The sequence below is a fragment of the Puma concolor genome, chromosome A2, assembly GCF_028749965.1.
Source record: "Puma concolor isolate L17-30 chromosome A2, mPumCon1.1.hap2, whole genome shotgun sequence".
Lineage (NCBI taxonomy): Eukaryota > Metazoa > Chordata > Mammalia > Carnivora > Felidae > Puma > Puma concolor.
This window is the reverse complement of record NC_141668.1, coordinates 14,535,495-14,558,669: the sequence shown is the minus strand read 5'-3', so window position 1 is coordinate 14,558,669 and position 23,175 is coordinate 14,535,495. Positions and strand designations below refer to the sequence as shown.

At 51.9% G+C, this 23,175-nt stretch overlaps 1 protein-coding gene across 2 annotated transcripts; it reads left to right on the top strand.

Annotated features, from left to right (window-relative positions):
- The first annotated feature begins 443 nt into the window (after positions 1-443).
- On the top strand, positions 444-19,265 carry ADCK2 (aarF domain containing kinase 2). 2 transcript variants are annotated; one of them, XM_025929948.2, is made up of 8 exons: positions 444-2,356; positions 4,263-4,409; positions 6,851-6,979; positions 9,047-9,142; positions 11,429-11,680; positions 13,064-13,192; positions 14,657-14,710; positions 18,838-19,265. In XM_025929948.2, the coding sequence occupies exons 1-8, from the start codon at positions 1,424-1,426 to the stop codon at positions 18,976-18,978; spliced, it is 1,881 nt and encodes a 626-aa protein (XP_025785733.1). In that variant the 5' UTR covers positions 444-1,423; the 3' UTR covers positions 18,979-19,265. The 2 variants fall into 2 exon arrangements, with proteins under 2 accessions (XP_025785733.1, XP_086544762.1); XM_086688636.1 differs by lacking the exons at positions 14,657-14,710; positions 18,838-19,265 and adding an exon at positions 13,474-13,904.
- The last annotated feature ends 3,910 nt before the right edge of the window (positions 19,266-23,175 follow it).

The window sequence follows — 23,175 nt, the reverse complement described above, 5'->3', positions numbered from 1 at the left end:
AAAATTAAAAACAGAACATATTATGAGCCTCGATAATATTACTAGATTCTGCTTAAGAGTTACGTATTGGGCTCAAAAAGCATTAGTTAAATGAATATGCCATTAGCCACTCCCCAATGTCCAAACACATCCCTAGATTAATGCAGCCTGGTACTCCTGGTCCAAGGATCACCTCCCTCCCCGACCCTCCTCACATTCTGCTTAGCTGAACACTCAACCTGTGTGCAGACCGGGCTTTCAGTTCACTGCGCGTTTCCACGATTTCTGTAAGGAAGGCTGTAAAGATGTCCATGGAGACCCAGAGCACAGGCAGAAGGGGAAGGCGCGGAGGGCCCTTCGAGTTTTGCGCGAAATCTATTTACGCAGTCCAGGAGCGGAGGGCGGGGACGAGCCTCCGCCGCGTCCGCGCCGCTTTCGCTTTAAGGGGAGGTGCCCGAGCGGGCGCGCCGGGCGCTCCCGGAAGACGCGGGCGGCGTGTCCTCTGCGCCGGGTCCTCGGCCCTCCGCACGCGGTCCCGGGCTCTCGGCGGCGGGTTCCTCGGCCCCGGGATCCCCTGTCCCCCGCACGCCCTTTCCGCTCTGGGCTCCCGGACCCCGGCCGCCTGACTCCCGCTCTCCTCGCCCCTCTCCCCCTTTTTCTCCAACCCGATCGCCGGCCCTCCGCACACCCTTCCCGCTGTCGGCGTCCGGATCCTCGGGCCCTCAACGTTGGGTCTCTGCACCCGCCCCCCCCACCCCCCCGCCACCTCCCGGCCCCAGCCTCCTTCCCACCCTGGTACCCGGGGCCTGGGTCTTCGGCGGTCCGCACCGCCCACCGCCCCGGCTCTCAATCCCTTGACCCGGGTGTACCTTCCTGCCTCCCCCGCACCCCTCCCTCCTGGCTCTCAGCACCCGCGCTCTGCGCCACGACCCTCACCCCCACCTCCACGCAGCCCCTCCTCGCTGTGGCCCTCCGCGGGTGCCCGGCCAGCGACCTGGAGTGGGGTGGCTCCGCCTGCGCGGCCACCTCGCAGCAGGTCGCGTCCCCGCTCTGGGCCTGGCCTGGCGTCTGGCTCGGCCCCTCCGGCCCTCGCAGTCGGTGCAGTTCTGAAAGCCCCCGAAGGCGCAGGCGGCCTCGGACCTTAGGTCTAGGCGAGGTACCGGGAGGGAGCTCGGGGTGGAGCCGGGACGGAGGGGCCGGGCTGCGAGGCCTAGGGGGCGCTCCCTGCAGGGCAGGACCGGGAGCCAGACTGAGCACCGCTTGCACTCGCGTAGTTAGCCTGCACGCGGGCTCTGAGCGTCGCCGCATCTCGCTGCTGCCCCACTTTTAAGTGGGATACTCAGCTGTGGCCTGGACTCATGTCAGCCTTGCCCAGAGCGTGAACATAGATGGGTGCTCTTTAAGTCGAGGGCGGGCAACCTAGGCCGGGGACCTCTGGGAGAGGATGGTGACCCCCTGGCGTTTTTCTGTTAGGGTCTGCTTGTCGTACCTAAGAGGTTTTGAGCTCAGACAGGAACTCGGCCTTTTAAGATCATCTGGGTGCTCTCGTAATGCCAGACTCTGTTGGCTTCTGCTTGGCACTTTACCCAAACTTATCTCAGCCTATGGAGACGTTGGTGAGGGGGGCCATGAGAGCGTGTGCCAGCAAAGAGCCAGCTGGAGTGACCTAGCTGAAAATGGGCCACCCCAGAGAGTCTCCCAAGAGGGGCCGCTAGGATGCCTCCTTCTGCACCTCCGTATCTGGCTCCGGGCTGGGGCTCTCTTGATGAAATTCTTCCCCCTCCTTCTCTTCTACCCCCTCACCTACCTGGCACCCAGCATCTCCAGCCTCTGGCTCTATCTGCTTCTGAAAGCCACGGAGACCTCGGGCCCAACATACATCAAACTGGGCCAGTGGGCCAGTACCCGGCGGGATCTCTTCTCGGAGGCTTTCTGTGCCCAGTTCTCCAAGCTGCATGTCCAGGTGACCCCCCACCCTTGGACTCACACTGAGCACTTCCTGCGGCAGGCATTTGGGGAAGACTGGGGAAGGGTCCTCTGCTTTGAGAAGAAGGAACCTGTGGGTTCAGGCTGTGTGGCCCAAGTGTACAAAGCACGTGCAAATCCCGCCTTCCTGGAGAATGTCAGCATCCAGAGACTTGCCGAGGCCTCCAGTCTGCAGCCTTCTTCAGAAGCTGGGGCAGTCCGGAGGCTGGGAGAGCTCTTTGGACCCCTGGGAAAGGGGTGGAAGTTTCAAGGAAGTCTTGCCGACCAGTCATTTCTAGAAAGGCTGCTCCTCCCTAAAGCTGACCCGGATGGATCAAATGCAGTCCTGTCTCAGTCTTCAGCACCTGCCCACCAATCTGAGCCAGATCACCTCATCCCTGTGGCAGTGAAAGTAAGTGCTCTGATGTTGTCACCTGTCCCTCCTGTCTCTAAAATCTCACCGACCCCACAGAGCTGTCCCCAATCAGAAACCCCCATTTGCAAATCACCCCACATTACCTTCCACTGATTTCTGTTAGCTTGACCTTTATCTGACTGCCTATGCTTTGCAAGCTGTTATTTCTTGGTTCTAGGGAGTGGTTGTGTGAATAGTCCAGTAAAGGAAAACGAAGAGGGTTTGGGGTCCGCTGCCTCTGTGGCTAGAGGAACCACCCAATGGACCCACTACTCTGGGGTCAGGGTAAGTCACAGACAGTCTAGGTTAGATACCATGTGGTGAGCCCAAGATGGCAGTCTTCATTTTTACAGAAGTGGCTCCCTTGTCTCTTCATTTCTTTTTTTTTATTAAAAAAATTTTTTTTTACATGTTTATTTACTTTTGGGAGACAGAGAGACAGAGTGGGGGAGGGACAGAGAGAGCGGGAGACATGGAATCTGAAGCAGGCTCCAGGCTCTGAGCCATCAGCACAGAGCCCAACGCGGGTCTCGAACCCATGGAGCACAGGATCATGACCTGAGCCGAAGTCAGATGCTCAACCGACTGAGCCACCCAGGCGCCCCTCTTCGTTTCTAGTCACCCCTGCCTGGGCTCCATCATTTTTTAGTCTCCACACTTTTCCATTCCCTTTCAGCATGACCCCGGGGATCTGGCCAACCCAGGTAGCAGGTACCCCTGATGCTCTCTTACACCTCCTTGGAAAAAAACCTCCCAAGCGTTCCTCAGTTCACACCTACTGAATCACACTTTCCAAGAGAGGAAGCTGAGGCCTGTCTTTTTATAAAGGCTGCAAGTGATTCTCATGAGTAGGCATGTTTGGGGAACACTGGACCAAAGTATCCTCTGCTCTGTGGAAGGCAAGGAGTGGGTGCCTGCATGATTTAATCTGTTCTTAAAGAACAGATGTTATGTTCTGCATGTTAGATGCATGATTTAATCTGTTCTTGATGCCTTTGAAGTAGGCATTTCTTTAATTTCTATTTATTTATATTCCCATTTTATTCCGGAAAGGACTTGAAGTGGAGGTAGGGACTGTTATCTCCATGTTTTCAAAAGTGGAACAGGGGCGCCCAGGTGGCTCAGTAGGTTGAGTGTCCGACTCTTGAGTTTGGCTCAGGCCGTGATCCCAGGGTTGTGAGATCGAGCCCTGCATCAGGCTCCACGCTGAGCATGGAGTCTGCTTGAGATTCTCTCTCTGTCCCTCTGCCCCTCTCCCCAACTTGGATGTGTTCTCTCTCTCTAAAAAGAAAAAGGAAGAAAAGCCAGAAAACTTTAAAAAGTGGAACAGGAGGCTGAGAGGTTGAGTACGTGCCCAGTTTCGGACTGGGCAAGAGTTGCAGAATAAACAGGCATTTGAAAGCAGACTCTTCCCGTCCCACCGTGGTGCATCCTTGCTGGAGTTCTGTGACTCTAGATCCGTATCCGGCTCAGGCTTTGGACTACCTGACTCATTTACCTGGTGCGCTCTCTCAGTAAAATGCAGATTTCTGGTCCCATCCTCAGGGTAGGTGATTCACTAGGTCTTAAAGGAGGCCCAGCAGTCTTTGTTGTCACCAGGCACCCCAAGGTGACTTTTATGCATGCTAATGTTTGGGAGCCACTGACCTAACCTTAATGTATTTGGAAGGAAAAGCCCGTCTCTTCTTCCCAGCAAAGCCAAGTGCAGCAGAGAGGAGTTGCCCTGAGCATCTCCTTATCGAAGGCACATGGGAGTGAGGGCGGCAGGAGCATCCCGGCTGTCGGGACCACATCCGGTTTTGCTCTGATGAGCATCGGGCTTGGCTCTCCTTTGATGGTGGGACCCAGCCCTGTCTGGGTGAATGTGCCCTCCTGATCCCTCTTCTGTCTGTCTTCCCGGCAGGTGTTGCACCCTGGCTTGCTGTCTCAGGTACAGATGGACCTGCTGCTGATGAAGACGGGCAGCCGAGTCCTCGCGCTTTTGCCAGGAGTCAAGTGGCTGAGCTTGCCGGAGATTGTGGAGGAATTTGAGAAGCTCATGGTCCATCAGGTGAAGCCTCCTTCCCTCGGTTGTAAATAGCATCTAACATAGTTCTTGACGTTGGCTGTTTCGTAAATGCTGAACGAATGCGTGATTTCCTAGAATGTCGTGGCTCGTGTGGTGTAGCAGCCAGGGTAGGTACTGCTAACTGACATAACAAAGAATACCCCAATCTCAGAGGCCAAGTGCAGCGAGGTTATTTCTTGTATCAAAGTGCCATGCAGATGAGCCGAAGGAGGGAGAGGGGACTCTACTTCATGGTTATCAGGGACCCAATTTCCTCCCAAGTTGGGTGCTGCCATCTTCAACCTGGGTCATCTAGGGTCCGTGTGGAGTGGAGAGAGAGGCCACTGTGGCCTTCTTAGTCTACAGGTCAGAGCTTTAATCGCACGGGCCCAATGTCACCGCAAGGGTGCCTGGGAAACACCATCTTCCTTAGCACCTGGGAGGAAAGTCCCAGGATCCTGGTGTTATCTGTGTCATCTGTGTTGTCTGTGCCACAATCGATGGCTGATCTCCAGGGCGAGAAGAATTGGTGAAGTCACACACTGTGCCTTTGCTTTGTTTCGTTTCCAGGGTTTTTGAGTAGACAAGGACCTGCTCCCTGTCCAGGACCCTTGGGATACTTGTTTAAGTAGCTGGACTTGGTGAACATGTTTTGGGGGCAGCCGGGGCTTCAAGTAGGCAAGTGCACTGGCTCCCTGTTGGAGAGTGCAGAAACTGGCCGTCTTTCAAAAGCAAGGTGCTCAGTCTTCATTTCTGTCCTCTGATGGAAGGTTTTAAGTCCCGGGGATGCCTTTGAATGTTCAGAAAGCTTTGCTTTATGCTGCCGGCGACGTAGTTTCCATGATAAAAGAAAATTAAAATAGAGGAAATAGCTTCTATTCCAGCAACCATCTCTGCGTCACTGTCATTCCTACCACCCCTCCTCGAAGTCCGATAGACACCATGGGGTGATGGGTGAGATTTTCTCGTCCATAAGGAATATATAGTACGCAGAAGGGGACTGGCCCATAAATATCTGCAAAAAGAGCACGATCCCGGTAATAGTAGGAGTCTCTCCAGGTTCACTTGGGTGGAGCTGGGGCCCGAGAGGGGAAGTGGTCATTCTATCCTGAGGGTCAGGCTCCCCAGACTCCAGCTGAGTCTTGAAAGGTGAGTGGTGTTTACAGTTGGACCAAAGGGGGGAAGAACATTCCCGTCTGAGGGACTAAGGAAGGCGAAGGGGATGGGGAGCCTGAGGCAGGCCAGGATGTTCAGCACCGTATAGACTGGCTGAAGCTAGAGTTCTGGGAGGCGGAGGAAGCGGGAGGCACAAAGAGATGGAGCTGAAGAGAGCCGTGGGGGCCAAACAGTGAGCCACCTTGGATGTCATCCTAAAGAATTTAGACTTCGTCCTACAGGTGGTAGGGGGCACCGGCAGATGGATTAGAGAGACGGAAGATGGGGGTCAAGGAGCCCAGTGCCTCTTTTGGCTGGGAGTCACCCTGGGAGCTGTAGTGAGGGGGGAAACGGGGGAGTGGATCCGAGAGAGGTGTGGCTGCAGCCTTGGTGGCCTGGAGTCACAAATAGTGTGGAGGACAAGAGAGGGGTAATCTGCAGTGACTCCCAGGTGACTGGCTGCATGGGGGGCGGGGGGAGTAAATTCCGTTGAGACGTGGAGTTCAAGGGTGTTCAAGGGTGGACTCCATTCAAGACACGGAGTGTGGGCTTCTAGGAAAAGAAGTGTGGAGTTGGTAGCGGGGTCTGGACGGGAGACCACGGTTCTGTCGTGAGGAGGTGCTGGCTGAGGAAGTGAGGGGATGGAGAGGGAGAGTGGAGGCTGGCGGAGGTCAGCAGCTGAGACCGCGTGGGGGCGCACAGGGGAGGAGTGGCCAGGAGACCAGACCTAGACGGAGCGGTTGGAGGCAGGGGGAAGACCGGGGGAGGGAAGGTGGGTGCCAAGAGAACTGTTCAGGAGGAACAGGGTCATCAAGGGCACCGGTAGCAGGTGCCTGGAGAGATGGGAGCGGTCCCTTGAGTGGCAAGGGAACGGCTTGCCGAGCGGAGGGAGCTGCGTCGGCGCAGTGGGCAGAGGGCAGCGCCGGCCCCCGATGGAGGTGGACCTTAAGAGGGGGACAGGTCTAGGGAGGCCAGAGGGCCACCGGAGGGCAAGGGAGAGAAAGCCCTGGGACATGGGCAAGGGCTCCGTGGCCTGGAGTCACGTGGGGTGGGCAGAGAGGGAATAGCGGGGAGGCAGTGGAGTCCCAAGTGCGGCGAGGGGGTCTGCAGCTGTGGCTTCCAGGAGTTCCCGCGGCCAAAACCGCCCTCCCTTGTCTCCTGAGGAGTTCTGCAAGAAGGCAGGTGCAGAAGGCCGCTGCACGTGGTGACTCACTAGCTTGCTGGCCATCCAGATACTGCTCTCCCTGGGCCCAGGTTACCCCTCATCTTTTCTCTCCACTTCCCTCTAGATCGACCTGCGTTACGAAGCTCGGAACCTAGAACACTTCCAGTGCAACTTCCTGAATGTGAATTCCGTCAAATTCCCCACCCCTCTGCGTCCCTTTGTCACCAGGGACGTCTTGGTGGAAACTTATGAAGTAAGAGTGAGCGCTTCCCAGGCCGTGCCTTCCACTCACAGCTGGGCCATCTCCGCTGTTCAGCTGAAAAGGCAAAAGCCAAGAGAAACTGAGGGCAACTCAGCTGTGGCATGAGGCAGGGAGGTCGTGTATCGGGGTGGCTGGGAGCCTGGGCGTGGCTTCAGACTTTCTGGACTTGAAAATCTGCTTTCTTTTTTTTTTTTTTTTCTTCATATATCAAATTGACAGGGATTTTATTTTACTTTATTATTTTATTTTATTTTTTTAAATTTAATTTATTTTTAAAATTTACATCCAAATTAGCATATAGTGCAACAATGATTTCAGGAGTAGATTCCTTAACGCCCCTTACCCACTTAGCCCATTGCCCCCTCCTACAGACCCCTCTAGTAAACCCTCTGTTTGTTCTCCATATTTAAGAGTCTCATGTTTTGTCCCCCTCCCTGTTTTTATACTATTTTTGCTTCCCTTCCCTTATGTTCATCTGTTTTGTCTCTTAAAGTCCTCATATGAGTGAAGTCGTATAATTTTTGTCTTTCTCTGACTAATTTTGCTTAGTATATAATACCCTCTAGTTTCATCCACATAGTTGCAAATGGCAAGATTTCATTCTTTTTGATTGCCGAGTAATACTCCACTGTACGTATGTACATACATACATACATACATACATAAATACACCACATCTTCTTTATCCATTCATCCATTGATGGACATTTGGGTTCTTTCCATACTTTGGCTATTGTTGATAGTGCTGCTATAAACATTGGGGTGCGTGTGTCCCTTCGGAACGGCATACCTGTATCCCTTGGATAAATACCTAGTAGTGCAGTTGCTGGGTCATAGGGTAGTTCTATTTTTAATTTTTTGAGGAACCTCCATACTATTTTCCAGAGGGGCTGCACCAGTTTGCATTCCCACCAGCAGTGCAAGAGAGATCCTCTCTCTCTGCATCCTCACCAATATCTATCGTTGCCTGAGTTGTTAATGTTAGCCATTCTGACAGGTGTAAGCTGGTATCTCATTGTGGTTTTGATTTGTATGTCCCTGACGATGAGTGATGTTGAGCATTTTTTCACGTGTCGGTTGGCCATCTGGATGTCTTCTTGGGAGAAGTGTCTATTCATGTCTTTTGCCCATTTCTTCACTGGATTATTTGTTTTTTGGATGTTGAGTTTGATAAGTTCTTTATAGATTTTGGATACTAACCCTTTATCTGATATGTCGTTTGCAAATACCTTCTTCCGTTCTGTCGGAAAAACTGCTTTCCATTTTATTTGCTGGTGACTTCGGTTTCTTGGTGTATAACAGCAGGTACCTGCCCCTGCCTCATAGGGTTGTTCTAGGACACAGTGACACATTGAATACAAAATGCCTTCAGCAGAGTTTACACAGAGAAAGTGTTCGGCAAATGTTTGTGTCACATCATTGCCCTTAGCTGTTGCCTGGTTCAGCCTCCTTTGTAAAGATAGTAATGGTGAGATCCAGGGAAGTGACACGAATGACCCGGTGTTACTAGCTGTGTGATCTTGAGTAAGTTATTTAAACTCTCTGGGCTTTAGTTCTTTTATTTGCTCCCGAGGAATAACAAGATCTGTCTTAGCGGGCTGCTTTGACAATTAAATAACTAACCTGTGAGAACTGTTTCTTTACTAGCTCTTTCTTGTCTCTGCCCTTTCATCGTCCTTTCCATTTCCCTGCCCAAGGCCATAGAGCTCATTCACGTCCCTGTTGACTGACTCTTGATCAGAATCTAGTTCTCCTGGGGTCTGTTCACGTCTTCTCCCACCATCTTACAGCATCTCTTACCTGTGGGGGGCAGAGTTGTGGGTTTCCTCTGTAAAATGGGACTTGTTTTCCTTTGAGAAGTGTTCTAGAAGGGATAAGTAAGTAGATTAAAATTAACTTGTGGGTGACAGATTCATAGGGATTCTAAGGAAGGAAAAACTCTTGAGAAGAGTAGGGATGGGAAGGCAGTGCCCATGTGTCATGTGGGGATGCGGAACACGTGGGGTGTTCGGCGGGCTTTTCAGGGTAAAGCTGTCTCTTCCTTGACCTTTCTTCAAGGAAAGTGTGCCTGTGTCCAGTTACCAGCAGGCGGGGATTCCTGTAGACTTGAAGAAGAAGATTGCACGGCTGGGGATCAACATGCTTCTGAAGATGGTGAGTTCATGGGCATGGAGAGGGTGCCCCAGCCCAGCATGTGGTCAAATCTCACGTGGGAAGATGGTGGAGACACTGGTTGGCTCCCATGGGCGGGAAGATGAGGAAAGCAGCAAGCCGCCATCTTGAAAATCTGCTCTAGGAAGAGCTGAGCCACCCACCACGACCATTCATTCTACATCTTTCTGTTAAGCGCTTTCTTGGTGGCATGTGCTTGGTCACCATGCAGGGTGCTGTGGGAAGAGTGGGGAGCAAGACCCAGGCTCTGCCCAAGTTGCCTACGGTTTAGACAAACAGCGGAAGATACCGTATATTAAATGGTACTTCATTCATTCAGCAGTGTTTATGGAGCACCCTCTCTGTGCTCAATGAACTAAATTGAGTGCTGACTTTACAGTAGTGAGCGAAACAGATATGATCACAACGTTCATGGAACTGTCACTCATTGGGAAGACAGGCCACAAATGAGTAAATGATACACAGGCACAAGAGGGTCATTTAGGTGGGGCCCGTCCTAGCCTCAGGATTCATTCAGAAAGCGATGCCATCTGAGCTGAGATGTAGAGGAAGTCTAGGTGTCACCTACGAGGGCTCAGCCTAATGATGTAAATGAGCTGATGCCCGTAAAAGGACACAGTGAGCCCTAAGCAGTATTAGCTTCCGCTGTCATCATTAGTACTAACAGCAGCAACTGGGATTGATAGCAGCTCACGTGTAGGAGTAAAGAAAGTGGGTACTGAGGTACTGAGGTTATCCAGGGTCTGGACTCTCCCTGGCAGTTGGCACAGAAGGGAGTGGTTGAGGGATGGACGGCACGTTGTCGGCAAGAGAGAGGATACGAGCCCAGGTCTGCAGCATGTGGAATACGGGTAAGAAGGAACCAGGTGTGTCGGCAGAGTGGGAAGAAAGAACCTGTGTGACTGGCATGGAGCAGTGGGGGCCGAGGCCAGTGGCCAGAGCAGGGCAGGGGTGAGAAGAGGAGCTCAGAGCAGGCCTCGACTCCACCTCTGGCCTCTGGTGGAAAGTCAGCAGCACCACCCCCCACCCCCCCCACCACCAGCTACTCCCAGAGAAGCCAGATTGTCTGGGGAGAGCTGGGTGTTCTCTCAGTCGGTGCAGTGGGAGTTCAGTGGGGAGAGGACTTTGTCCCCAGCAACAGGGCTCCAAGGGGCACCTTGGGTCAGAGGGGAGGGTGCGGTGGGGGCAGCCAGGGGGGAAGGCAGCAGGAAATAGCACGCAGAATTGGGGCGATCGTGATGGGTTCCAGCTTGCAGAATCAAGGGTGGGGGTGAAAGCTGGGGGGCCAAGGGGACAGCAAGGTGCCAGGGGGTTCAGCCCGGGGTCAGGGGTCAGCCAGCCTCTGGAAACCACATCCTGCGGGTGTGCCAGCCCTGGCTTCTCTAGTTCCAGGATTTTCACCAGGGCAGCGGCCTCTCTTACCTCCTTCACGGCCAGAACCTGGCCCAGGAGGGCCTCTGGCCTGGGTCTGCAGCCAGTAGGAGGTAGGAGGGTGTCCCTGAGAGCCTCTGAGGCTCTTCTTCCCCTTTGGAAGGATTGCTGGTGGTTTCTGACCACAGAGATGAGCTTTCATAGGAGGCAGATCCTGTCCCACCAAGTCACACCTGACTTCCTGTCCGGCATCGTCCTGGGGCTTTCTTTCCTTCTTAGTAGGTTCGAAGCCACTTCTCCCCACCCACCCGATGCTGTGTGCCAGTGTGGGTTGTTGGTATCATGGTTAGACTCTACCGTGTGGACGGATGGAGGGAATGGAGGGGATATCTGATTAGTGAAATGTTTTCCTAAAAAGGTGGTTCCACGAATTTTAAGAACATAGAATTTGGGGGAACCTTTAAACAATGAGTAGATAATTCGTAATTAGAATATCAATTGCTCAAACTACAGTATAAAAATAAGTCCTTTGAAATGCAGTTTGGCGTTTGATTTTTCATGTTCCCTTCTAATCTTTTTTAATGTTCTTTACTTTGAAAATAACTTTTCTCTTAAAAATGTCAACCTGGCCTTCGGCAGTACAAATTCTGAAGTGAGAACAGAAGCCACGAGGCTTTATAAAATGTACACCTCTTTGCCATTGTACTCATTCGATGTGGGGCTCGAACTTACAAACCGTGAACCCTGAGATCATGACCTGAGCTGAAACCCAGAGTCGGACACTTACCCGGTTGAGCCACCCAGGCAGCCCCCACCCCTGTCCCGGAAGCTTTTTCACGTGTGGTCTGATGGTGATGGGTGGTGTCTCAGCCTTGAATAGCACTGATCTCCTTCCAGATATTTGTGGACAACTTTGTCCATGCAGACCTCCACCCTGGGAATATCCTGGTCCAGGGCGCCGACGGTCTTTCCAAGAGTCAAGAGGCACGGCTGCAGCAGGTGGATGTCTGCGATACCCTGGTGATGGCCATGACACCTGCCCCATGCCCGCTGCGCCTGGTGCTGCTGGATGCCGGCATCGTGGCCGAGCTGCAGGATGCCGACCTGAGCAACTTCCGAGCAGTTTTCATGGCTGTGGCGATGGGCCAGGTGAGACCCACTGGGCCGGCAGGAATCGGAGATGATCTTTTAGGCTCTTGGAAACTGTGGGGTTTCCCTTGTCAATCTTGTTAATGCCTGCCTTGGCCAGGGGTGCTCTTGATGGACACAGGTGGAGTGGAGTGGAGCGGGGAGAGGGAAGGAGAGGAGAGGAAATGAAGCTATCCAAGGGGTCTTTGGTCAGAACGCGCCGATGCCCACGCGTGACACCCGTTCTAAGCAGCTCACAGTTTGGGACAGCATCGCGAATGCTGTCTCGTACTGGTAGTTTCTCTTCCCTCCTCAGCAGGCATGTGGGTGGGCACTGGGAATGCCGGCTTCTCGTCTGAATAACGGCTGGCCTGGCCTGTGCCATTTGCTGCAAGACGGCAGGCTGGTGAGAAGCAGCAGCTTAGAGAACCTACTCTCCAAGTGTGGGGAGAAACCTTGGAATCTGGAGTGGTCTTTAACCCCCAACCCTGTGGCTCGGGGGGGCTCCAGTTGCTGAGAGTGATTATTTACAGAAAGGGATTCAGCAAAACCTCCACAGAGTCAATTTCAGGTACTACATCAAGAGTGACAATGAAGAAACCCTCTGGCCAATGATGTGGAATTTTCTAGCAAAAAAGACCCTGCCAAAGAGAGAGCTGGTTTAAAAAACAAAACAGCAAAATTCAGGGGAGGCTCTGCTTATTTAGGAGGCTTCTGAGGGGACAAACCAAAGGCTCGAGCCTGAGACCGTATGAAAGCATCCCCTGGGCCAGGGTTAAACACTGAGGTGCAGTGGCAGGTGGAGGGTGGGGGGACGTTCCCCTGCGCAAGTTGGGGAGACAGAGCTTGGCTCCTGGGGTGGCTCTGTGGGAGGTGAAAGGCATTGTAGTGATCACTCGGGTGTTCGGGGAGACCGGGAGGCTCTCTGGTCGGAGGGCGCCCTGGGCAGAGGAGGCGGAAGGCTGGAGTGCAGAGGTCAGGTCGGGTGTGAGGAGGGATTTCTCCTCGGGCGGGGAGAGAGCCCACGAGGAGAGTGTGGCTGGTCCGGTCCAGCAGCAGGTCCTGGTGACTCTGGGGGATGGGCTGGTTGGTCGGCAGTGCCTCGTGGAGCACGAGCAGCAGGGCACTGGTTTTGCCCCGTCCCCTGTGTGGCTGTTGAAGGTGAAGGAGGCAAACACAGCCCCTTGCCCTGACTGCACTGGAGCCTGTGGGCTCCCAGCGACCGACAGAGGCTTTGAAAGTCTTTGTTTGGTCACCAGGTATTTTGGAGTGGGTATAATTAGAAAAGTTCAGGATGGTAGAAAACTGAGGTGGAAGCAACTAGAATATAAAGAAGTTTGGGCAGAGCGTCCAGTTTTATGGCCTCTTGACTCTACCGAGTTTCCTTTCTTTCACGTCTTGCAGGGCCAGAGGGTGGCTGAGCTCATCCTGCATCACGCCCGGGCCAGTGAGTGCAGGGACGTGGAGCGGTTCAAGGCCGAGATGGCCGCCCTGGTGACTCAGGCCAGGAAGAACACCATCACCCTGGAAAAAGTGAGCAGGCCACTTGAGGGGCAGAGGCCTTGGGGTGTTTACTGCCCTTGCCCTTGGATGGAGCAGAGGTTGAAGGGAGACCTGTTCACAGGGAGAAGTCTTGAGTGGGGTTGAGCGTTAAGGCAGATACAGAGCGCACATTTCCTCTGCCCACGTCTTCCGGGTGCAAGGCGACCCACTGGAGGCCCGGCTCTCAAGAGTGACTCCTCGACCAGGTTCTCCTGGTGGCTGCTGGGGCAGGGACATTTATAGTGCCACTCTCCCACCCATCCCCCACCCAGGTTGTGGCCCTTCTGCAGCTTCGCCTGTGTCTGGAGCTCAGCTGAGTGTGGAGGGAAGGAGGACGAAGGCCCCGGAGCAGCCAGAGGACATGCCTAACCTTCGTGTCCTTTATTTACAGCTGAACCAAAGCCCACTCGGTGTTTTATACACAGTTCTAACCCGTTTTCTTGCCAAGTTCATGGTCTACACTAGCAGGAGCAAGTCAGAGCAAGGAGTGGCCCCCTCTAGTGAGGAGCTGGCACACTGGCACTGGCCATGTGGTGTATTCACCTAAGATTTCTGTGCGCTGAGAGGGATGGGGTCCACGGGCCCCCAGGCTGGACTGCGGCGGGGGGCTTGGAACTCAGTTGTGCGATGGGAGCTGGGCTTGTATGTATGCGGTCCTTTCTGGAAGTTGTCCGAGGGCCCCTTTCCCGACGGCTGGTGTGTGTGTTTGCGGGGGGTGGGTCAGCGGGGTGGGGTGTGTGTGTGTGTGGTTGTGGATGTGTGTGGGTGGGTGTGGGGGTGGTGTGGGGGTGGTTGTGTATGTGTATGTGGTTGTATGTTGGTGGTTGTGTGGTTGTGGCTGTGTGTGTGTTTGGGTGGGTGTGCGTGGGTGTGTGTGGGGCTGTGCGTGTGTGGCTGTGTGTGTGTGTGTGTGTGGGTGTGTGTGTGTGTTTGGGTGGGTGTGCGTGGGTGTGTGTGGGGCTGTGCGTGTGTGGCTGTGTGCGTGTGGGGGTGTGTGGGTGTGTGTGTGTGTTTGGGTGGGTGTGCGTGTGTGGCTGTGTGTGTGTGGTTGTGTGGTGTGTGTGTGGGTGGTGCGGGGGTGGTTGTGTATGTGTATGTGGTTGTATGTTAGTGGTTGTGTGGTTGTGGCTGTGTGTGTGTGTTTGGGTGGGTGGGTGTGGGGCTGTGCGTGTGTGGCTGTGTGTGTGTGTGTTTGGGTGGGTGTGCGTGTGTGGCTGTGTTTGTGTGGTTGTGTGTGTGTGTGGGGGTGGTGTGGGGGTGGTTGTGTATGTGTATGTGGTTGTATGTTAGTGGTTGTGTGGTTGTGGCTGTGTGTGTGTTTGGGTGGGTGTGCGTGTGTGGCTGTGGCTGTGGGCGTGGGCGGGGGCGGGTGGTAGGACGGGGTGGGACAGGGACCTGGAAGGTACAGAAGTGGTTGTGGGGACTCCGCACAGTCCGTTGTATTCTGTTTTCCAGCTTCAAGTTTCCAGCCTTCTGTCGAATGTCTTTAAGTTACTGATGACTCACAAGGTGAGGCCCGAGGCGCAGCTGAGCCTCCACGCTCCTCAGGCTGGAGGGCAGGCGTCTGGGGAAGCCGGAGGGTGGCCGCAGGGTGGAGGGAGGTACTTCCCCTCCGTGCGATCTCGTCCTGGCGGACGTTTGTGTGGCGAGTGCTGTTCGTGTTCGCTGACACGGGCGCGGCGGGCCGTTTCCCTCTCACGGTGACTCTGAGTACCCCTCGGTCGAGCGGCCCAAGTACCCGCGATACCCAGCTGGAGAGACAAATACCCGGCTGTCTTCACAAATGCCAGAACCGCCTCACTCGGGCTTTTCGTGCCTTTTCCGTCCTCAGTTCTTGTTAGTGATGCTTAGTATTAATGTAAGTCATACTTACCTCTTTCCCGTGTGGCATAACGTCCCGGGGTCAAGGGTGGCCCAAGAGGAGGTGCCTCTTGTCCTGGGGGGTTCAGAGGCCCCGGTGGGGCTGTCCTGGCCTTCGCCTCCTGCCCCAGTCCCTTAGGGGGAAGTGGCCTCATGGTTCTTCACCTTGGCCTTTGCCTCGGCTCTCTCTGCTCGTGATGGAGTGTGGTCTTGGGCTACTCTTCAGAGTGAAGCCGCCAGCCAAGGTGTTGAGGGTGGGGAAGGGAGGATTCTCCTCTGAAGATGGCCTTTCCCATCATTTCCCGTGAGGCTCTGCAGTCTGGTAATAAAACACCACGTGGAGGAGGCAGCTCTTTGGCAGGGATCATAGCACAGAGCTGAGAGTCCTAAAGTTGTCTGGCCCGGCGCCTTTGCTCTACAGAAGGCACAGCGGGGGAGGCCGGTCTGCTCTCTTTCTTGGGCCTCAGCGGTGGAGCCGGGACTTGACACATAACCAGGTCTCTCAGTCCTGTGCTCTCTGTGCTGCTCCATGACTACTCTGCAGTAGTGGCATGCTTGGGACAAAAGAGACTCACAGACCAGGGGTCTCCAAGTACCCTATGGATTCATGAGAGAACAGGTGCCGCTGGCTCGTGTAGGACGCCTACCACCTGGGGTCCGTTGCGCATCCAGCTTCTCATTAAATCTCAGGACAATGCCCGCAGGCAGGTCTGATCTCTATCGTGTTATCTGAATGAAGAGACGGGGCACGGAAGGACTAAGTGACTCCCCACGTCCCACCAACTGTGCGTGGCACAGCCTCCCCCCTGCCCCCCTGCAACTGTCTCTTGACTCTAGAGTTGGCTTGTTGGTGGGGTTTTGGTAAAAAACTTTATGCTTTCCAAAACTTCTGACACGTTCTGTTTTGCAGGAGGCTTCCATACGGCCTCGGGGTTGGGGGAAGCTTTAGTCATCGCTAGGGAGTTGGGTTGGTGGGAAACAGGACTGAACATCCGCTCCTGGGAGTTCAGTCGCACACGATGCAGAGCAGGCGGCCAAGACTCAGGCTCACCAGCTCTGACCTGAATGAGCGCCTCCCAGCCCCCAGGGCCGCCATGAGTAACCACAGTAGTGTGCAGGGGTCCCTGTGTGCGCCCTATATCATGTTGTCACTTTCCCATTTAAAGCCCTCAACATCCTCAAGGCAGGCACCTGTGCCAAGAGGCCCAGCCACGAACCCACGGCCACACGGCGCCTGTGGTAATGCCAGGACCCGGGTGCCGGCCGTCTGACCGCAGAGCCCGGACTCTTCCTGCTTTGTCCTCCTGTCCCCCGTGCTCTAACTCCGCAGACAGCCTTCCTTACACACAGTGTGGGACACAGTGGTTAAAAGCTCTTGAAGTGTTTGCTTTTATCCTTGCTGTTCCCAGGATGGGAGAGCCGACAGAGTACCTAGTACAAGTACCGCATTCTGGACATTTCACCAGGCATTTAATTTTTTAACAAACTTAAAAACGTTTATAGGTAAAATATATGTATACATTTATCCTAACCATTTTTTAAAGTTTTTTTTTTTTTAATGTTTATTTACTTCTGAGAGAGAGAGAGAGAGAGCGCACACATGTGTGCTCGAGCGGGAGAGGGGCAGAGAGAGAGAGGGGGAAGCAGGCTCTGTGCTGAGAGCAGAGAGCCCGATGTGGGGCTCGAACCCATGAACTGTGAGATCATGACTTGAGCTGAAGTCAGACATTTAACCGACTGAGCCACCCAGGCACCCTAACCCTAACCATTTTCAATGCATATAGTTCAGTAGTGTCCACCACATTCACATTGTTGTGTAACAAATCTCTAGAACTTTCTCAATTTGCGAAATGGAAGCTATATCCGTTGATCAGCATCTCTCAGTTAATTTCTTCCTCCTGGCAACCCCTGGCAACCACCGTCCTACTTTGTTTCTGTGATTTTGACGACTCTAGATATCCCGTATAAATGGAATCGTGCCCTATTTGTCCTTTTGTGACTGGCTTATTTCACTCAACATCATGCCCTCGAGGTGCCTCCATATTGTAGCACGTGACAGGGTTTCCTCCTCTGTAAGACTGAATAATATTCCACTGTATGTCTACACCGTATTTTCTTTATTTGGTCATCCAGCCACGGATATTTGGGCTACTTCCCCCTCTTGGCTGTTATGAATAATTCTGTAGTGAACATGGATGTGCAAATATTTCTTTGAGGTCCTGCTTCGAGTTCTTTGTATATTTACCCAGAAGTGGGACTGCTATATCATATGGCTTTTTTTTTAGTTTTTGAGGAAGCTCTGTACCGCTTTTCCATGCATGATTTTACCTGTCCGCCACCAATATACAAAGGATCCAGTCTGGCTTTTTGCTAGTGCCCATCCTACCGGGTGTGAGGTGGTATCTCCTTGTGGTTCTGATTGCGTTTCTCTAGTGATTAGTGACGTTCAGCATCTATTCATATGCTTGTTGGCCATTTATACATCTTCTTTGGAGAAATGTCTGTTCAAGTGACACTTAAATTTTTGATAAAATATTTGCCAGAGGGGAGCCTGGGTGGCTCGGTCGGTTAAGCTCTGACTTCGGCTCAGGTCGTGATCTCACAGCTCCTGAGTTCGAGCCCTGCGTCGGGCTCTTTGCTGATAGCTCAGAGCCTGGAGCCTCCTTCGGTTTCTGTTTCCCACTCTGGCCTTCCCCTGCTTGTGCTCTGTCTCTGTCTGTCTGTCTCTCTCTCTCTCAAAAATAAATGTTAAAAAACATATACATTTTTCAGAAACAGTGGAAGAAAGAATACAACAAACACAAACTCACCCCTCAGCTTAAGAGTGAAAGCATTTCTGGTGGTGTTGAAGCACGACCTGACCCCCAGACAACTTCTCAGGTCTTAACTGAGACAAATGCCCTTTACCTTTTTTTTTTTTTTAAGTTTTATTTATTTTGAGAGAGAGAGAGAGAGAGCGCGCGTGTGTGCCAGCGGGGGAGGGGCAGAGGGCGAGGGAGAGAATCCACACTGTCAGCGCAGAGCCCGACAGGCTCGAACTCCCGAACCGTGAGATCATGACCTGAGACGAAATCAAGAGTCGGACGATTAACCCACTGAGCCCCCCGGGCGCCCCAATAACGTTTCACTTTTAACAGAGATTATTTCCCCCTGAGTCAGCCTTCCATTTTCTGACCTTCTGTGCTCTCGAAAAGCAGATTCTTGCTCTTCCAGGTTTAAATTCTGGCTCTCCTCTACCTCATGCAGCGGCCTGGAATAAATCACTTAACCACCCTGCACCTGAGCTTCCTTTCTCTAGCATGTGGAGAACAGTATGTTTGCGGACTAGTTGAGTAATTTACTTAAATCGCTGCTACTATTCCCCGGGCTCCAAAGGGGAGGCAGCCATGCTGTTTGAGCAAAGCCTCTTGCGCGGTCTCACAAAGGCCGTTGCAGCTCTTGAAGGATGACCCTCGTGCAGCTGTGAAATAGTCATTTTATCATTTTTAAGTCATTCATCCACACACACCCCTAGAGAAGTACGTGCTTCATCCCCCAGATTTTCCGTCAATATTTCTAGTAGAGGGGAGGTTGGGGGAGTAGATGATGGTGGGGAAGACGATGGGGTCGGGAGAGGAGTGGTAGGTAGGTGGTAGAAATCACAGGCATGGAATGGTTATCCAGGATCCTCTCTCTCTCTCTCTCAGGTTATCCAGGATCCTCTCTCTCTCAGGTTATCCAGGATTCTCTCTCTCTCTCTCAGTGGGCTTTGGCAAGAACCAGTTTTTCTGTTTCAGGTAAAGCTAGAGAGCAACTTCGCCTCCATTGTGTTCGCCATCATGGTGTTGGAGGGGCTTGGCCGCTCCCTGGACCCCAAACTGGACATCCTGGAGGCAGCGAAGCCCTTCCTTCTGAAAGGACCAGCGTCCTCCCGCTGACCGCAACCGTGGGCAGGCAGCGGGCTTTCGTCTCAGAACTGAAGGCCACCCCTGGCAGCCTCTCCTGTGGCAGCTTGGACATTTTCAAATTGGTACGCGTGGAAGGCATGCCGAGGTCTGGAGCTCTGACCTGGTTCAGGCTTCTGTGTGAAAAGCTTTGGGTTATTTGGGGAAGGAAAGGGTGGGGAGACTCCTCTTCGTTCAGCGTGGGAGCTGGGCCCGGTGTCAGGGAGGCTTTCAGGGAAAATGTTCCGCGGAGGAGGACAAATAAACTTAGTTATTTTGTTTTCTCGTTTCTCTCTCCTCTTCTTAACCCTGCACATTTCCCAATCAGGGAGGCCCTGCAAGTGCTCTGATATTTAGGTTAGAAAATGTCACAGAATCCTGTAGACCCATGGCTTCCAAATGTTTTTGATGAGGTACCCTCCTAGTGAAAAGTTGAGTCTATTTACATACATACCTGCACATAACGTATTTAGAAGTTTTGTACAGGTTCTACTGCCACCAGCAGGTCTCTGAAGGCACGGTATATGCTCTGGGCAAATTTTGCTGTACTTCAAAGTATCTTCTTGATAATTTTTCATATTTTTTGGTGACCTGCTAAATGTTATGACCAGGTAAAGTGATTAATATGGCTGCCACAGTAGGGACAGGGACAGAATCCTCTCTGCCATTTTCTTAAAGTTCCCCGGTGCTCACATACCAGCATTCATACTGCAGTCTCTGAGCAGTGTTCAGGCCCTTTCCCATTCGTCCAGGGTTAATTTTGGTTGATATTAACACAGAGGTAACATAATGAGAACTTCTGTAAACCAGGGCCTGACATCTGCAGTAGCACACGGTGACGCTCTCCAGCAATGAATTAAGGAGGCCACTGCCTGCCTTTCTGCCCTGGGCCCACTCACGGTCAGTTCCCTAAAACTGGTGGGCCCCCATGGACTAAGCGGGTCCCAGGGTCAGCTTGTAGAGCCGATATCAGTAAAACTTAGTTTCTTTCTTTTCTTTTTCTTCCTTCCTTCTTTCTTTCTTTCTTTCTTTCTTTCTTTCTTTCTTTCTTTCTTTCTTTTTCTTTCTTTTCTTTCTCTCTTCTTCTTCTTCTTCTTCTTCTTCTTCTTCTTCTTCTTCTTCTTTTTGATAAAAAATAGTATTTTCTCCCACATCACAGAGGATTCTCTTGCTTGTTTTGGAGACCACTGCTCTAGATAGTAAGTCAAGCCTTCCCTCTCTGGAAGTTCTGGTCTGACCACAGGACTAGATTCTTCCACTCTTTCCTTCTCAAGGATGAAGTTCCTCCCCTTTGTCTTTTAGGGAGCAAAGAAGGTTTAGTTGCACATAGGATCATTTGGGGCAGTTTTTTTGAGGGGTATGGATAGCAATTTTACTTATCAGGTCTTTTTTTAATTTATTTTTGAGAGAGAGTGTGTGTGAGCAGGGGAGGGGCAGAGAGAGAGAGAGAGAGAGATTGAGATTCCCAAGCAGGCTCCATGCTGTCAGCACAGAGCCCCTCGCGGGGCTCGAACCCACGAACTGTGAGATCATGACCTTAGCCCAAATAAAAAGTTGGACGCTTAACCAACTGAGCCGCCCAGGCACCCCTTTACTTATCAAGTCTTGAGGGGAGGGCACTCTAGTCAGGCAGTGAGGGGTTGGGGTGGCTCCAGATAGCTGGGGTGGGCAGTGGCACTGTTCAGCTTCCTCATGGGCACTCCAGCCAGACACAGAGCCCTTGTGTCAAGTGCACGTACACCTACGCTGTGAGGTGAGAGAGGGTCCAAGTGCAGGGTGGGTGCCGCCCTGAGCCTGTCTCAGCAGTACTGAGCTTTGCCTTAAAGCCGATGGATTTAATCAAACTATTGGTGGCATGTATTAGTTATCTAACATCGCATACAAACTACCCCAAACTTAGTGGCTGAAAAACAACAAAACTTAGTACCTCACAGTGTCTGCAGGTCAGAAACCTGGGTGCAGTCTAGCCAGGGCCCCTGCTCAGGGTTTTGCCCAGGCTGCGGGCATCTTGAGGCTCCACAGGGGTGGGTGCGATGCCAGGCTCATTCACGTGGCTGTTGGCACACTTCAGTTCCTCGTGGGCTGTTGGACTGAGGGCCTCAGTTCCTCGGGAGCCATTATAGCAGCAGCCGAAAATGAACACAGGCTGTCTCAGAGGAGAAAAATGGGCAACAAATGTGCTTTAATGTAGGTAATTGGCTGATTTTTAAATTCAGCATCTTAAAAAATGTTAAATCTCATTTTTCAAGTCGTCTTCTTACCGAGAAAAGGCTACTTCCTTGGGTGTAAGTGGATAAAGGGGCAGCATGGTGGCTGTCCCCTGAAGAGCGACCACAACTCAATCCCTTCTAAAGTAGGAAGAATAAGGTTCATTTCTGTGTTACTAAAACCGCTGGACAGATGGGTTCCTTTCTTCTTTCTAAGACTTCTAGGGAAAGGGAGATCAAGCCTTGAAACGTAGGAAATGAAATGATACATGAAGTTGTGTGAACAAAAGTTTGTTTTGTTTTTTCTCTCCCTTCCTTGCTTCCTTGCTTTGTTTTCTATTCCCAGCCAAGGAATAGGTTCTTGATTTGGGGTTAGATGCTGTATGTTAGGTCAGTTAGGGTCTGTCCCTAACTGCCAGAGCCACCCAGGCGCCCAGCCCCTTTGGAATTCTTAAAGCGTGTCTAGAAAACAAATAGGCATCACTGCTACATAGTCAAAATATTTTACTGATTGGGACCATAAACTATAGTAAAATCAGAATTTGTAATGCAAGGCATTAAAGCTAAGGGTCCTACAAATGGTCTATAAAACAATATTTTTATTACAAGCATTATTATAATTATTTAATATTACAAGCAAGCATTGAAGTTAAAACTTCTTGGTTAGTAATTCAGCAAAAAAGATGGGAAGAGTGGATGAATTTTAATTCCCCTGAATAGCTTTTGCTAGGAGGAAAGGAAAGAATAACAAAGAATAAACATTTCCTGAGTACATGTGGTGGGCTAGGTACTCTAGAAGACTTGCACTCAGATGGGGCCACTGATACTCAGAGAAGTAAAGTGACTCGACTTTAATAGAGCTAATAGAGCTATTAACTCGATTTGACCCTATTAACTCTATTTGAACTCCAGATCTTTTCGCTGTTTTTTGTTTAAGCTGTGTTCCACCTCCCCCCCCCCCCGCCCCGCCCCTTGGCCTTGCAATCACAAATTCATTCTTTGCTGGGATCAGGGAAGTTGTGTAGCTTGGGCAGTGAGCTCCCAGGGAAGAATGGAAAGCTCTGTCTTCCCAGTTCATGAACTTCGTATCTTAGTGGTCATAACATGTCACTAGAAAGGGTAAGTTGGTCAGAGGAAGCCATGCTCTTGTGTATCAACTGGAAAGTCAACTTTCATCCAGAAAATAGTGGATTCTCTCCTCTATACACCAGCTTACAAGTTGGGAGGGCAGGACAACAGGGGAGAGAGTTCTACAGGGCCAGGGGTTAAATTAATAGGCTGCTCAGAAGGTCACAAGGCAACTCAGTAATTCCAAGCTTTATGTGAGTGTAACTCCAGGGAGACAGGTTTCCTGTTACAGGGCACATGGAGACCCAGATCTTGGCACAGGAAGGATGTCAGTTATATTCAGTGCACTGAAATCCCTAAATTTAGGTCTGCATTTCTCTCCGTAAGTATCCTCTTCTTCATGCTTGTGACTCTGAGAGTGAAGTCTTCAGGGCTTAGCAAACGATGCATTTCAAATAGAAATCTCCAAGGTGTGAGGCTGGCAGGCTAAGTCTATAAGTTAACCTTGTGGGGGGTGCCTGGGTGGCTCAGTCGGTTAAGCAATCGACTCTTCACTCTGGCTCAGGTCACGATCTCAGGTTGGGGAGATCAAGCCCCAGCTGGGCCCTGCCCTGACAGCATGGAGCTTGCTAGGGATTCTGTCTCTCCCTCTCTTCCCCGCCCCCGCTCACATGTGAGCACACTCTCTCTCAAATAAATAAACAAACTTAAAAAAATAAATCAGTTAATCAAACTTGCAACTTTTTAGGAAGACCATAACCGGTAAGTAAAGACCCTAAGAATTTCTGGGAGGGTTGGGGGGAGATGGTGGTGTGGGGGTCTAGAGGAGCTTAGAGTCCATCCAGGATTTAATGGAAGGCAATATTAGGAGACAAAAGTCAAGAATCTAGGGCTTGGCTCAGGATCAGGGAATTAG